General features: G+C 43.9%; 1 protein-coding gene across 2 annotated transcripts in view; it reads left to right on the top strand.

Moving 5' to 3' along the window:
- LIMA1 (LIM domain and actin binding 1) overlaps window positions 1-15449 on the top strand; it is a 58736-nt gene extending 43287 nt beyond the window's left edge. For both annotated transcript variants that reach the window (XM_040426010.1, XM_040426009.1), the window contains 6 exons: window positions 140-294; window positions 5309-5407; window positions 5975-6029; window positions 7146-7249; window positions 9998-10131; window positions 12211-15449. In XM_040426010.1, the coding sequence (XP_040281944.1) occupies window positions 140-294; window positions 5309-5407; window positions 5975-6029; window positions 7146-7249; window positions 9998-10131; window positions 12211-13174 (1511 nt within the window). In that variant the 3' untranslated portion in view covers window positions 13175-15449. The remainder of the gene's footprint in view (window positions 1-139; window positions 295-5308; window positions 5408-5974; window positions 6030-7145; window positions 7250-9997; window positions 10132-12210) is intronic.
- Window positions 15450-17113: the final 1664 nt, after the last annotated feature.

Below are 17113 nucleotides of genomic sequence, written 5' to 3'. Positions count from 1 at the left end.
CTATGCTTCCTTGAGTCTAGTACTTTTTATTTTCTGTGGCCTTGTGCGTCTTGTAGGATTTCAATTGCTTGTATGTTTGTCTTGTTAGCGACTGTTTTAGTTCAGGTTGTAACTTTATTTTCTTTCCCTTGTTGCTCAGGTACTTCCATCAGTTCTCCTGATAGCAGTCCCAGTAAGCTCACCTCTCAGAAAAGTTTCGAAATATCTCATGTCCTGGAAACCTCCTCTCTTAAGGATAGAATGGCTAAATACCAAGCGGCTCTGAGCAAACAGACCAAGCCGGCCTCTCCTACGGTAGGTAGCTCTTGATGATCAAATATTTATGTATCTGCTTAGGTTTCTGTGCTTTGAAATGTATCCTCTTAAGGGGTATTCCCATCATAAACCTCTTAAGATATATCTGGGACACCCATCTCCAAAAACGGGAGTCCTGATGCACCCAATGTGAATGGAGGCGACTGCGTATTCTGGAAGAGTTCTGGGAACAGACCCTTAATTATTCTTGACCTGAAGACTTCCTTTCCCCTTCTATATTAGTAAAAGTATGATAGATGCATGAACTGTGTAGTCTCGTCCTGCAGTCCTCCTCCGTCCTCTCCTCTTTCGTGGTACGTCCACAATGAGTAGATTTAACAGCAACACATGATGAGCAATGTAGTTATATAGGGAGTGCAGCGGTCACAGTCGAATTGGGGCTTAGGAGCCTAGATGGAGGTTGAAAGATCCCTCTGCCACAGAAGACATCAGTATTCTAAATGGCACCTGATAGGAGGCTTATTAGTTTACACTGGGCTCAGGAGCTTTAAAGAGGACCTTTCACCGATTCTTACCCTATGAACTAACTATACTGACATGTAGAGCGGCGCCCGGGGATCTCACTGCACTTACTATTATCCCCGGGCGCCGCTCCGTTCTCCCGCTATGCCCTCCGGTATCTCCGCTCACTAAGTTATAGTAGGCGGAGATACCAGTCCCTAAGTTATGGTAGGCGCAGTCTGCCCTAGCGCTGGCCAATCGCAGCGCAGAGCTCACAGCCTGGGAGGTTATTTTCTCCCAGGCTGTGAGCTCTGCAATGCGATTGGCCAGTGCTAGGGCAGACTCCGCCTACCATAACTTAGGGAACGGAGATACCGGAGGGCATAGCAGGAGAACGGAGCGGCGCCCGGGGATAATAGTAAGTGCAGAGAGATCCCCGGGCGCCGCTCCACATGTATGTATACTTAGTTCATAGGGTAAGAATCGGTGAAAGGTCCTCTTTAATTTTGTTTTTTGCACATGATTGCAGTAAGTGTCTACACACGGGACATGATCTAGCCCGCAACGTACATGCTGTGGTACATAGCTTTTAGTCCAGCAGTTGTGAAGGGGTAGCTTAGTATTTTTTTAGATGGTGTCCGGGTGGCATTTCCTATTACACAAGCAGAGATTTTGAGTTTCATGCTACTGGAAAACCGAACTTCTGTTACTGACAGAAACTGAAGAAAACCTGATAAAGACGAGCTGAAACTATTTGTGGAATGAGGGAAACAGTTCACCCGTACGAGCCCGGTGTCTGTTTATTCTGTGCATTACAAGGTACTGCTGGTATCTGGTTTGCTGGAATACCTGATATCCATTGCAAAATACAGTCTTGTTCGCTTATGAGAGGCTTTAGATTTTTATTTTATTTTTCTCTTGAGAATTTTTCTTGAGGTATCAAATGACCTTTGACTGGAGGCACATGTACTAAAGGGCTATTCCATATGCAGATGTTGATGGCATATTGCCAGGATATGCTATCAGTGTCAGATCGGTGCAGGTCCCACCTTGTGGACCCGCGAACACAGCCACCCTCTGTTCACCGCTGTGAGAGTTCCTTACACTTGGCTATTTCCGGCAGTCTCATTTCTGTGGATGGAGAGGTGGCCGTTCATGTGCTCTCCATTCAATGCCATGGAACGTGTGAAAAGAGCCAAGCCTTGCTCAGCTATTTCGCAACTCCCATTGCAGTGAATAGAGAGCACACGACGCATGCGAGGTAGGCTTTCCTTCTCCATTCTGACATGGGTATAACCCTTAAAGTCATTTTCCAATTCCAACGCCCGCCGAATGCTGTCCAATACTGTATTCTGTGACTTGTTGGTCCACCGCTCCTGAAGACTGCCAGGCCACGGACTCTGACCTGGAGACGGGTTCAGTGCTAGTAAATGATTCACCCATTGTTCCGGTGTTGTGCCGAGGCGATTTTACTGACGTCTCGCTAGATTTATATTCTTATATTCTAAGTAATCCAGTTGCTGCCCCCCAAATATCCCCCACCGGTGATCTGTGCCCACGTACTGCTTGCTAACCCCTCAGAACCAATATTTGGTACTCAGCGGACTGTATATCGTGCTGTGAACCTTTGCTCTGACTTTCTTTTCTTGCCTCTTGTTATAATGTCACTTATACAGGAAAGCCTGTAACACCCGGGCATGTGTTCTGTGTCCTTCCCAGTGCAGGGCTGGGTTTAGGCCTCATCCGATCACTAATGAGTGACTCAACAGGACATGGAGCTCAGCAATTTCCTCTGGATTTTTGGCCTGAGGATCTCACTATTGTGCTGTTACTAAGTAGTGACTTGTCGAGCGGAGAAACCAGTCTGACCACCTCTGCTGGAACAAATCCTAGCTATGCACTGCTCGGCCATATCCTCTAGCATCTGCATTCAGCATGCTCCTGAATACTTGGATGATGTTGTGTTCATTCCTATTTACCAGAAGGCAGAATGGTCTAAGACGAGGTGTACACATAGATGCAGAACAAAACTCCAGTACTCCACCCCACGTTTCCTTTGGTAATTTAACATGGAAATGCATTCGAGGCAGCCATTAGTGGTTTAGTATAAAGCCCTGAAGTTGTTTAGAGGTGGAAATTTAGTTTCATGTAATTGACCTGCATTTGCATCCAAAGGCTGCAGCCGGTCTGGAGTTCATAGTCCATTCCCAGTGTCATATGATACAGATATCAGCGAGCCATCGGGAGAAGGCTCTGGTTACAATCCTGGCAGCAGATTTCCCAACCCCTTTTTAAAGAATGAATCTATACAAAATGTAAAAATTGCCATATCTTTAATAGTGAAAGGTGTAAGCCTTTTATATGCAGTGCGTAGGTAATGTGCTTGGCTCTCACTCCTAGCATGTACTGTTGGATTGGTTGCGCATGCACTTTAAAGAGCATCTGCAGGGGCCAGGTACGGGGGGGGGGGGGGGGGGGGGGGGGGGGGGGGGGGCGGTGTAATATTCTGTATTTGTCGTGACTCCAATTGCAGGGTACTATCCCCGGGCCCTTCCAAGGTGTTGCAACTCACGTCCCAGATTAGGAATGCCAGAGTGGGGTAATGGCTTATAATGTCTCTGTAGTTTGGTGGTATTTGTGTCACGTTGTCTACCTGGGTACGGCTGGACTCCCGGCTCCTGGCTCACTAGCAATAAATTTGAGTTTAATGATCGTAGGAGTAATAGAGGAACTTTGCAGAAGAAATGTCCAGACCTTTAGATGAAGTTCAAACGTTGCTTTACTTGAAATAACGTTCATCCAAGCGGTATACTTTTGTCTCTTGGTCCCAGCAGGTTTTAGCAATGATTGGCAGGAATGAGTACTTCTGCTTTAAATGTGGAGCTTGCAGGATAAACGTCAGCTTGGATTCTCAGGGGATGCTTTCTTTCTGGAACTCTGGAGTTGGTCTGTAGTTTCTGCTTCATCATCAGAGCTGAAGGTGCTCTACTGGGAGATAGAGAGAGCTATCTCTATCCAGCCCACTTCTCCACAGAGGGGGAGCTAAGCTGGAATAGACCATTCCAGCTCAGATGCACTAAACTGTAACTTGTACCTGCCAATGAGTTGCTGCCACCTGCTGGTAACCAGGCTAATTACATGAACAATTGCATTTAACATAGTTTTATGCACATTTTTTGGAGGACATGAGCAAAATCATATCTGACAGTATAAAGGCTCTTAGAATATAGTAGCAGGGTAGAGGCGTATAGGAACACAACTCTGGGGTGTTACACATCTGTTGGCAGATTTGTACCTATGAAACTGGCTGACCTGTTATATGTGCGCTGGCAGCTGAAGACATCTGTGTTGGTCCTGTGTTCCTATGTGCCCGCATTGCTGAGAAAAATGAGCTATAGGCAAATGAGCCTCTCGGATCCGCCCCCAAGTTGTCTGGAAAAACTGATCTGGTTTTGCGGTCTGCACAAGACCTTTTAAAAATGAGAAAAAGAAATATACACCGGATCCGTATTTTCCGGATGACAACCGGAAAGACTGATCCGGTATTGCAATGCATTTGGGAGACTGATCCGGATCCGTCTCACAAATTCATCCGTTTGCGTCCGGATTGCCGGATCCAGCAGGCAGTTACGGCAATGGAACTGCCTGCCGGAATCCTCTTCCGCAAGTGTGAAGTACCCTAAGCTACTGCCAAAGTTGGAGTATCTGGAAATATGCCTAGTACAGTAATGTATATGTGAACTGCTATACAAGACTAACTCCTTGCACATAGCCAATGTGAGTTGTCTTAAGGTGTTCATACACCTTCAGTAAGGGTACTTTCACACTAGCTGTGACAGGCTGTTCACACTGTTGGATCCGTCCTGCCGCTCTTTCGCTATGCCGCCGGACCGCCTCTCCATCCCCATTGACTATAATGGGGGCGGAGGTCCAGCGCATTATAATCAATGGGGACGGGGTGGCGGCACGGCGAAATAGCGGCAGGATGGATCAGACTGGGTGAACAGCCTGTCGTATCCGTCCTGCCGCTAGTGTGAAAGTACCCGAACTTGGTCATCGTGTGTGTGTGTATAGCCTTCTTTATAGATACACCTATGCAGGCTGTCATTTGAACATACTCATTCAGCCAACTATCTCTCCCAGTTCTCCCAGTGTCTCCTAATAGACACGTGCACCCTGTTCAATGGGGCGAGAGGAGAAACCTGCTGCCAGACACTTCCCTGCACCCAGTCCTTCTCTCCTCTGACATAATCTGTTGGAAGCTCCCCATACACACTAGATTGCCAGCTGGTTCAGCCAAAAATGGTGGGTTCCTCCAACAGACTAATGTGTAAGTGTAAGGGGGGCTTTAGTGTGTGATTCCCACACAGAAACGGTCAAAAAAAAAATTGGAAACTCTAACACCCTCTGGTTCTGTAGATTTGTTACATTCAGCATCTTAGTTGCAAAAATGACGGTAGGATACATTTCCTTGGCTGCTGATACTATATCAACAGTGTGTAAACGTTCCATTGTCCTTTACAATTTTTATTTATTTTTTCTATTTCTGTAGAATGACATGAAAGCCATTTGGAACGACATGAAGTCTGAGCAAAAAGAAAACGTTCCTCCCAGTCCAGCACGCTCCAGCTCCTCCATTGAGGGTGAAAAGGTAAGAACATTACCAGGGAAGACACCATCTAAAGCGGGCATGGCCAACCTGCGGTTCTCCAGCTGTTGTAAAACTACAACTCCCACCATGCCCTGCTATAGGATGATAGCTGTAGACTGTCCATGATGGGAGTTGTAGTTTTGCAACAGCTGGAGAGCCATCCCTGATCTAAAGGGTATATTAGACGGGCAGATTTCCTGCCCTGTAATCCCTAACTAGCGTTCCTATGAACGCACGTTAGCGATCATCTGGCAGTCTAATACTGCCTCCGATTGCCTGATGAACAAGCTTGCTGAAAGATCTGGATTTGCTGGCGGCAGATCGTGCTGTGTAATCACGATCTGCTGCTGGCATGGGGATGAGCGATGGCATAGCGATCACTCCTCCCCATGCTGCGGAGGACATTGCTGCATGTAATAGTAGCGGTGTCCTCTGCTTGCTGTCTGGCTACTGCCAAGAGGGAACGCTTCCCTCGCGACTAGCTCTAGCAGCATTGGGGTGTCTAATACTCTCTTTAGTCTTAACAGATAACTGTCTATTAATCCCTTGTGTTTTGATGTCTTGTAGAGATCACTCGGTGAAAACAGTCCTTCTACACCCCGGAGCCTGGCAGATAGTAATGGTAAGCTCTGCAGACAGTTGCACCTTTTCATTTACACTGATTTGTGTATTGCAGCCGTACTGATAGACATCTGCTTTTGGTAGGGCAGGATGTAACATTGCTATGTGAACGCTCTCGATCCAGCCTTGCATAGAAACTTTGAGAACTTGTAAAGTTTTATATAAATGAAGCTCATTTAACCAAACACTACAGGTGTTCAAAGGTTATAAAATCCATTGTGGGGAGGGTGTTTGATTTGCCTTCTGGGGCCAAGAAGGTATGATGGTGTAATGGGGGATAGAGAGAGAATGGGAGGCGTCCAGGTGGCCACGGTCGGAGGAGATTCATTAGGGCGACCCTTCTTGCCCCAATCTAATGTGGAAAGGCTGTGTATTATGGTGTGGTATTATGAAAACGTTAGGGAATCCTCTTCCGGTAGTTTTTCTTATGTTGGAGTTGCTCGCTCGCTTGCTCTGCAGTTTTCACAAATCCTCTATTTGATATGCAGCTTACCAGTATTTTTAAAGAAATTCTCCTTCCATGGACATGGCATAGCCACAGTCCCCGAGACCCCATTTTGCTGGTGTCCCTAGGTGTGCAATTAGTACCATTAAAGGGAATGTGCCATCAGAAAATGCCCTGGGATTTGAATCCCTTTTATGTTTAAAATATTTTTAAACCATTTTTGTTATTTAATTTTCCATGTCACTTTTTATATTTTTATACTAAAACAAAAAAATCTTGCAGTTTTTGCACTGGCCACAATGTCAGTTAATTGGTGCCACTTCTTGGTTTGTACAGATCACTTTACTGCAGTTAACTCCTTCTAATCCTGCCTGTAATGATATCACCTCTGTGCAGGTCAGAGCCTAGAAAACATTCCCATGTAAGTCAATAGGGCCCACTCCTGACCATTGTGTCTATGGCCCATGGGGCTGCCATATAGCAATTGTCTTAATGCTCTCATCAGGCAAGATGGCTGCCCCCATAATCATGTTCAGGAAATAGATTAAGTAAATTAGAAATTAAACAGATTAAAAAAAAAAAAAAAAAAAGTGCTACTATCTAATTTTTAACTGGCAGATAACCTTTTTGGTGACACATTTCCTTTTAATAAAGTGCATTTTGAATCTGCAGGAAAGTCTGAGGATGAAGTTCAGAGACCCAGCAGTTCTCCTGGTTATAACCCACAAGCAAGAGCCCTAAACCAGCTGGAAACAACTCCTCCCAAAATTACTAAGGTAAGTGGCTCACTGGTAAGGGAGAATTGAACCCTTCCCTTAAAGGGATTTTCCAGTCTCCTGACAATGATGACCTATACCAGGCATGGACAACTTGCGGCTCTCCAGCTGTTAAAAAAAACTACAACTCCCACCATGCCCTGCTGTTGGCAGTCTGGGCATGCTGGGAGTTGTAGTTTTGCGATCCCTGACCTATACTCAGGATGCGGGTTCAGCTCCCCCACACCCCACTGATGAGCTCTGTTCAAAGTGGAGTGGCCGTGCTGGGTTACTGCATCTTGTTGAAGTGACTAGGAGCTGAGCTGCAGTAACCCAGCACGGCCACTACACTCTGAACGGTGCTGTCCTTCCTGTTCCATTCACAGTGCTAATTCCAGAGCCAGGGGCTGCAGGGGACATCTTATCGGTGTGGGGTGTTGGACCCCCATCAATCGGATATTAATGACCTAGGATAGGTCAGCAATGTCGAGAGCTTGGAAAACCCCTTTATACTTATCCCCTAACATACACTGTGTAATATCTACAGACTTGTGTGTTGTAGAACATCTCACTTACTGCTTTATGCGATGTGCCCGTGCAGCACACTGGTTGCAGACTTTCGATGTGGAATCTGCAGCTTGCGTACTGTGACCAGGCCCTTTTTGGCTATCTGCAAAATCAAATTGGTTTAAAAATGTGAGTTTGAACTACTGAAAGAAAACTTCAGGCAGGTTTACTAATGTTAGGCCGTCTAAATGTGCGCCAACAGTGGCTCTGGATGTATGGTAAATTTGGCAACTGGATTTTTTTATTTTTTTCCTGACTTTACTCCAACTATTGATTTTCTTAGTATCTGGTGCAATTTTGGCGCACATCATTGAGCGGGGCACAGTGGATTGTTCAGCTTGGTGTGACCGCATTAGTAAATGTGGGCCGTTGTCTCTCCTGCCTGTTAAAACACCAACTACAGCATAAATTAAAGGGCTTTTCTGAGATCGGCGCACATGTGAGCACCGCCGCCTTCTCTCAGCTCACCAAGCACAGCGCCGTACATTATATAGCGGCTGTGCTTGGTATCGCGCTCAGCCTCATTCACTTCAATGTGACCGATGAACGTGTCGCCACTAGGCCAAGGAGAAACTGAGACTGCAGCGTTACTGCAAGCGTCAGTGCCTTCTCAAACAGCTGATCAGCAGGGGTCCCAGGTGTTGGCCCCCAACGGTCAGACACTGATGATCTATCCAGAGGATAGGTCATTAGTATTAAAATCCCGGAAAACCCTTTTAAGTGTAGACTGAATAAAAAATGGACTTCTTCCTGCTAGTAATTGGAAGCAGTTTTCTCCTGCACTGGAATTGGGTAAGGTATTTGCAGAGCTGGCATTTGTATCACATTGAAGGAGAATATTGTTTTCTGCAGAGATGTGGTTGCAGCGGTGCAACCTGTTGCTAGTCAACCACTCCGGCTAATTTGGGCTCTGTAACAAAACCGATACTTAAATAGAATATTCATTAGGGAGTCTTTATAACGCTAATGAATTATTACCATGGGAAACACCATTTATTTTTATTTTTTCTCTGCAGGGTTTCCCTGTCGAGCAGGGATCGGCAACCTCCGACACTCCAGCTGTTCTGGAACTACAACTCCCAGGATCCTTCTTTCACTTCTATGCGAGTTACAAAGACTACTGCGAGTGCCTGTTGGGAGTTGTAGTTTCACTTCAGCTGGAGTGCCAGAGGTTGCTGATCATCCCTGCTGTAGAGCCTGCCAGAATTGACTTCATGCTAGTAAAACATTTTAGAGAGATCCCTTCATTAGGTATGAGCCCCACGGACAGTCGCAATATAGTTACACATCCCGTTAGCATGTTTCTAAAGATGACTGTATAATGGGAGTGAAGGACCACACGTGATAAGTTGTGGTTCTTTAATCCCATTATCCACAGGCATCTTTATAACACGTTACTGTCGTGTATAGAACTGCCTGGCCTAATGACGGGTTTCCTTTAAACTGGTTGAACTGCAGAATTTTATAGATCAGTAATGTATCACTTGGAAAGATTAGCAAGTTCTATGAGACGTCTTAGTTATTGAGCATTCATGAAATATGACATGCTGTAGTAACGTTATTGTACTAGTTGCTAATGGTCGCCCATCGGCTTTAGTTTCCTTCAAGCCAGAATCTATTTGACCGCTTCTTATTTCTCTCTTCCAGCTTCTGTCTCCTGACTCCTTCTATTCGCTCCTGTCCTCCTCTTCCCTTGTAGTCTGACCTCTGCAGCCTCCACCATTAAGGCCTTGTCTTCTTCCAAGCTGCAGTGGCATAGGCAGCGCGTACAACCCTCTCTCTGTACGTGACTTTTACACGCTGTGCTCTTGCATTCAACCATACAATTTGATGGGGCCTAGGCCATCATTAATTCAGAAGTCACATGAGAATGCTTTGTTCACTGCATGCTGCTGCCCAAGCATATAAAGCTATAGATGCAGGAGGTTGTAGGGTATGATTAGTGCACGGTTCTGTAACGTGTCTGACCTTGCATTTCTTTCTTTTTTTTCTTTTTATATTCATTTGGCATGGACTTGTCCCGTGTGGATACAGTTTGATTGATTTGACGATGCCTGTTCCATTGCTGCTTTTTCTTTCTCTCAGAAGCTCCTTTCTATGTTGTCCCATCTGTTTGCAGTATAGGGTGGCACAGCGCAGAGTAGGAAAATTGGATGTTTGCACATTTTCAATCTATTGATTCAGGTGTTTGCTTTTGAACAGAAGTTTCAGCCACCGCCAAGAGAGATCTGCTTTGGGTGTCAGAAGACTGTTTACCCGATGGAACGTCTCTTTGCCAACGAGCAAGTGTATCACAACAGCTGCTTCCGCTGTCATCACTGCTCCACAAAGCTCAGGTAGGTGATACCTCCAGTGTAGGCGATTTAGGATCGGTTGGGATTACTAGACGCACGTGACAGCTTTGTGTCCTTGTATGAACCTCGCAGGCAGAACATGTTCCTGAGATGTTCACTTGATTGAACATGTATGTACCGTAACTAGAGTGTAAGGGCACCCATGTATTCAGGATAGGTGTTCCTTCATCCAAAAGCTTATGGCAAATGTACTTCTGTTTAGTATAGGAAGAGAATGTGTGTATGTATAAAATCGGACAGCACTTCAGATAAAAAAACCAAAAATGTATTCACCCATGTGGCAAAAAAGGAAGTAATGTTTTGGCTCAAAAATAGTCTTTCTCAAGCTTGAAGAAAGGCTCTTTGTTGAGCTGAAACTTTGCTTCCTTTTTGCCGCGTGGGTGAATACATTTTTGGTTTTTTATCTGAAGTGCTGTCCGATTTTATACATACACACATTCTCTTCCTATACTAAACAGAAGTACATTTGCCATAAGCTTTTGTTTAATTTATCTGAAGTGCTGTCTGATTTTTTCCTTTTTTACATTTGGGCTCTGGACATATGCCCTGGGACATAGCACCCACCTTATGTTTACTCTGTGCCGCCATTATTTATATATATTTATTTATTTATTTATTTATTTTGATATTGTTCTGGCTAACCCCCCAGCTTTCCTCTGCAGTGTTTCTATAAAGTATGCTGGAGTCTTTTCTTCCCTTCATTGCAAACATCGAGACCTTTTCCACATGTTTGGGCATTGTTCAAAAGAAGCTGGTAAAGAAGAAAAATCTCACATGGCCAAGCATTGCATGTCTGTTTCACCTCAAAATTGCACTGAATTTATATGCTATGTTAGAGATTTTGGAACGGTCACTGTGTGTGATGCACATTACAAAAGAGATGCTTTTATATATAGTGATGGGGCATGCTCCAAGGGTTACCTGTCTGTGGCACTTCACGTATTGTAAAACTGTTTTACAGCCTTGGATTCCCTTTTCACAAATCTCTATAGTTAGAGAAAAATCAATAAAAGGTACCATACAGTATACAAACTGGCACAATGTTGTGAGGCAGGGGAATCTGCAAATTATTTTATTATAAAGAGGACTAATATAAATTAAAGAGGACCTGTCACATCTCCTGCCATGTCTAGTTTAGTAATTACTTGGCTTTCTCAAAATGGGTTATAATTATCTGATCGGTGGGGTCCGACATCCGGGACCACCACGATCAGATGTGTGAGAAAGTATCAGCACTCCTGGGAGTGCCGTGGCCTTCTCTTGCCCCACCATGAACAACACTGTACACTGTATAGCAGCTGTGCTTGGTATTGCAGCTCAGCTCTATTCACTTCAATGGACCTGGGCTGCCCGTAGGCCTTGTGACCGATAAACATCATGTCACATGGCCTAGACAAAACTGCGAGAATGCCATAGCGCTACTACGAGCACCAGTGCCTGCTCAAACAGCTGATCGGGGGAGGGGGGGGTGGCGGCTCCTGGTTGTTGGACCCCCACCGATCAGATACTGATAGGTTGTCATTAGAAAAGTTTGGGGGGGGACGTAATATTAAGGATGAGCCTGCAACACAGTACAATACACACGCTTTAGGTACGCTTCTTGCCTACAACACATCTGACTAGCATATGCACTGCCCTGATTATCATTAAAACCAGGAATATAATATTTAGATGTGATATTTGCTTTATTTTTTTAAAGGCTGACATCTGAACCATTTTTTTCGTTTAATTGCGTGCATTTTGGTAAAAAAAAATATATATTTTTACCAAACACTTTGTACCATTTTGGCATTTGCAGCCTGCATGTATTGTAATACATAGCAAGCTGCAGAATTCCACTCACTAGCAAATTCAGTCTCCACCCCCTTTTTCTCCTTTCCTGGATAATCCTCAAAGCTGATCTGACAGTCAAAGTTGACTTTTGTTTGTAGCCTTTAAGATCTTATCAGTAGGAAGTCTAACTTTATTAACAAATTGCATGAGCTGTGGCTTCATTAGAGTACTGATAGTCTGGAGGAATTTGTTACTGGGAAGTAATATATTGTTTTTTTTTTCCACCAGTCTGGGGAACTATGCCTCACTGCATGGGAATGCATATTGCAAGCCTCACTTCAACCAGCTCTTTAAGTCCAAAGGGAACTATGATGAGGGTTTTGGACATAAACCACACAAAGAACTGTGGGAGAGCAAGAAAGATGCCAATGAGAATAATGAGCAACAAAGTAATACCACTGAAGACCCTGGCAGTCCTGTTGTAGAAGAGGCACCAATTGCTAAAGTTGGTGTCCTGGCTGCATCCATGGAAGCCAAGTCTGCGAGTAATGCACATGAACGAGAAAAACAAGTTGAAACCAAAAAGCTGAAAATTGCTTGGCCACCTCCAATGGAATCATCAGGCTCAGGTGGTACTTTGGAGGAGAACATTAAAGTGTTCAAACCAAAATGGCCACCAAGCGACGAGATTATAAAAACAGGAAATCCGGAAGATACTGACCTTAAGAAGCTTAGGAGAAGTTCCTCTCTCAAAGAGCGCAGCCGTCCATTCATGCTAAGTATAGCAAAACCAACTGTCACCAAAAACCGGAAAGAATCAGAAAGTTCATCTGAGTTGTCACCAGTATTACGAAAGCCTGAATCCCTACAACTTGGGGATGATTTGGAAAGAGAATATGGCAATAAACCAGAAGATGATGGGGCCAAAGCTGACCTAGATGAGGATGAACCTTTTCACATAACCACTAAAGCCAAGGATGAAACTCCTTCAAACCCTGAAGATGAGAGCTTCTTAGAAAATGGGGACCATTCTGAATTGGATGTTTCCAACCAGCAACTCTCCCCTGAGGAATCTACCCATTCGAAAAACTCAAGCACAGAAGATCTAGTAGTGTCCAAGGAGCTTTCTCCAACTTTGAATCGAAAATCTCAAGACAACTGTTACTTTGAAGATGATGTAGAAGAACTGAGTGTAGAAGAACGGATCAAAAGAAATCGTTACTATGACGACGATGACGAAGATGATTATTAGTAAATTTTGTGAAAAAAAAAAAAGTTTTATGTTGTACATGGCTCAGCCTTAATGCCCTAGGTAATACTGATTTCATTTTGTATCTAGTGTAAAGTCCCATTTTAAAACTTGTCTCCCATGTTTAAGTTAGTAATATTTAATGTTTTCAAAAATTAAAATTTGTAGGATGTGATTGCTTTAGAACAAGATCCCCATAATTTTATTTTTTTTCTCCAGGAAATTTATTGTCTTGCCTCAAGGAGATCATCATACAGGCTTTCAGTCATGGGGATGTATAGCACTTTGTAGTACAATTAAAGCGTCTGTATCAAGAAATCTGCCTTCATTCTGCCAACAGCAAATGCATGATGTTGTTTAGTTATCAAAAACCTGCTTTTAATATTCTGTGGACAGCTGTTCCTCACGACTCCCCAATAACACACCTGTTTGGTTTTGGCAGGTGTATGTGTTTTGAGTGGTGAGAGAGAGACTCTGCCAGGCATCTCTAGTGGGGGGATTATCAATGAAACTCAAGTTTCCCGACCATTCTTTGCCTTAACATCTTCGGTCAGAGAGTTATGAGGCCCCTATATAACTTATTGAAATGGCCACACACCAAAATCTGAGCTTTATGGCTGATAGCCCTCCTATGCGCTGAAAACAATTCTCAGCCAACAGTATAATGTGTATAGGAAGCTCCCAACCATCCCCAACAATGTCAGGAGAGAAAGATGGGGCACAGATATTAAGTTGCCACCAGAAGTGTCTGGCTTTCTTCTCTATACCCATTGACAATCACATACACGTTTGTCTAAACCGGACATGTATACAGGAGTCGGGAGAGATGGCTGTCAGCCGAATAAGCATTTGACTGACAGCCATTGGAAGTTTGGCGGCATCTTTAGCCTTCACCTGCTTCCTCTTCCTACAGTGGTGGTATGGATGAAAGCAATTTTTTTGGCAAAGTTCTTGCAGAATGTTTTTTTTTTTTCATAATCGGGAAAATATTTTTATAGGTAGAGCATCCTCCTAGCTAGAAGTGTAAGGCAGTTGTTGGTGTGGTTTGTAAACTGCATAATATTTTATGGTCAACTTTGACGCAACACTTCTCAGAAATCCTGTTTTTGCACAGATCTGCACTATGGTAAAGCATTCCTTCTCTATGCACTGTTCTTATTTGTATAGTATCATTTTAAATTTGCTTGCTCGTCATACCAGTCATGGTAGGAGGAACACCGGAGGTGGTAGGGGGTTGTAAGGAAAACTGACCCTATTGTTTTGCACAGCTGGAACTTTGTAAACCGTGTTATTTTAACTGTCCAGACGCTTTGTTCAGATGTGGGAATTTTTACATAAGAGTTCTGCAGTATATACTTTGTATAAAGGCAATATCTTTCATCTCTCCATTGTAGGCGCTTTTTGGGAATACACTAGTATTTCAGGTGCGATGTGTATTTTTAATTCTCATGAAAACTTTATCATTTTAGAAGTAGTGAACTGGAAGAAAACGACCAAAGTCTTGATGCATGTGGAGCCTTCAGTTATGGTTGGCCTAGTCCACCCTTCAACCCTCTGTGGGTCATAAAGTGCAATGTGCCGCTTTTTATTACACTTTTACTATAAAGTAATGGCAAATAGGTTTAACACGTGCATAAATCGTAGCACAGTGGAAATGTCTTGAGCTGAACCAGTAATTGAGGACGCCCTCTGCTCATTCACCTGACCATTCTGGTCTTGTGGCCAGAGTCCTCATGAATCTTGTTTCATTGCTAAAAGATGGCTGCCTCCATTGTGTATAGATATTCCAGTGGGACAAAGTTTTATATTACATTGCACTGGAAGCAAATGTCTCAACTATGCAATATACCGAGTACTTGTACATTCCTAGTTTGCCACTGATGAATGTATCTGCTGCTTCATCGGGGTCATATGAGACCTGGACATGGAGACTTAAGAGTTATCATTTGTGGTTTCATTTCTGTAGTTCTGGCAGCACAAGTGTGAAATCCATCATAGTCACTCTACAAGGTGTGACCTGAGAGAAAGTGGTATAACGTCATAAACACTACATCATAGTAGGCTGCGGTATGGAAGAGATTTCGTTTTAGAGGGCAGTGTATGTGATTTTCTTATGTCTGTTTTTACTCTATCCCTGAAGATTAAAATAAGGATTTTTTTTTTATACAAGTGCGTCTTGCTGAATGAGTTGATAAGTTGGTACTTCATTTTTTAAGAAAAAGTTGTAATATATTTTCTTCCCAACCAATCTGACAATAAAGAGATTTTTATTCAAGAATTTCAGTGCGTTTTCTATTTCTTTGACTTGTTTGCCTAAACTAGTATTGGATGAAGTCTAAAGCTAGCCTATACACATGAGCACTTTTGGCCAAGCCTGCATGTATTGTGAATGGGAGAGGGGAAAGGATTGGGCAGTTGACATCCAAATCAAATATGCCTGATCCTTTATTCTCCCCTGACATCAGCTGTCTGAGGAGATTCTGGAGGCCCGCCATTAACATTAGATGTTTACCTGTTCCCGCAGCAGACATTGATCTAATGTGTATGGTGAACTTGACCATTAAAGGTGTTGTCCAGGTTCAGAGCTGAACCCTGACATATCCCCATTTTCACCCAGGCAGCCCCCCTGACTTGAGCATCGGAGCAGTTTATGCTAAATTGCGCAGGGCAAAGGCATTTTTAGGAGTTTCAGTGACGTACCGGTGCTGCCAGGAAGCCCGGTTATGTCGCCGGCACTGATGGGCGGGCTTTAGCGCTGCCCTAGCCAGTAAAATAGCTAGGGCAGCGCTAAATCCCGCCCATCAGAGCTGGTGACGTCGCCAAACACACTTCCGGGCGGAAGCTTCCGCCTGGCAGTGTGTTATGATAAACAAAAGAGCCTGTGCAATGCACGATCTAGCGCAGGGCAAGGGAGCCTATCAGAGCATGAGATGCTCCGATGCTAGCCTCAGGGGGGCTGCCTGGGTGAAAATAAGGGTATGTCCGGGTTCAGCTCTGAACCTTGACAACACCTTTAAAATGGTTATCCCATGATTATTGTAAAAAAAATACATCACATGGCAATCTCTTATATCAAAGCTAGAGCAGACTGCTGACCCATTCAGGTCAATACAGGCATGGGGCACACACGCTAATGTGCATGAGCCCTAAGGTGTATGGTCAGCTTTAGACTTGGGTGTTATCTTTTTAAGTGCTTCCAACCTGCATAGGCCACAATCTTCATGTTTAAAGCCTCCATACACATTACCAGCTGACAATCTAATGTGTATGAGGGTCTCCTGACTAGTAAATGTGCAGGGCTGTGAGGCCACACACTTCTCAAAGTGAAAAAAACAATTGCATTATGCCAACGTTTTTTTTATCTATCTGAATAGAGGAGTATAACTATATATAATCACCAGATTTAATACCTTTTTCAGGTCCACAAGGAATTTAATAGTTGTGGAACTTGTGAGCCCCCTTCACAATGAACAGGAAGGGTAGATATAAAATGATTGGGGAACCGGAGCCTCCAGTGCTTTTAGTTCATTCACGATGTGTCACATGTGTTTGGGGTGGGGGGTGAACATATCAAAGGAAGAACAAAAATGAAGCATCCCTTGTAAGTAGACAAGTGCTGGCCCTGTTCCCGAGGACAACGGCCTCACTTCCTTTCATTGCACAGTAATTGCTTTGCCATCATTAGTCAGATAAGCTGCTGATCTGTTTGTTTTTCCTTCAGGGACAGAAGAGTCGATGTTTCATTTTTTCCTCATGATGTTATTGATGGATGGTTTACCCCGTTTTTGCTTGTTTTAATGCCGTCCATTATTTATGCATATGTTTACACCCCTCCTCTGACCTGATTATTTTGCAGCTTTGGAAGCCGCGCTCCATACAGTGTTTGTGGAGGGGGACGTTAACTTGGTGTAAGGCTACTTTCACATGCGTTTTGTGTGGATC

Source organism: Bufo bufo, chromosome 3, assembly GCF_905171765.1.
Source record: "Bufo bufo chromosome 3, aBufBuf1.1, whole genome shotgun sequence".
Taxonomy (NCBI): Eukaryota; Metazoa; Chordata; class Amphibia; order Anura; family Bufonidae; genus Bufo; species Bufo bufo.
Note: the sequence above shows the minus strand (reverse complement) of the source record. Positions and strands in the feature narration are given on the sequence as shown.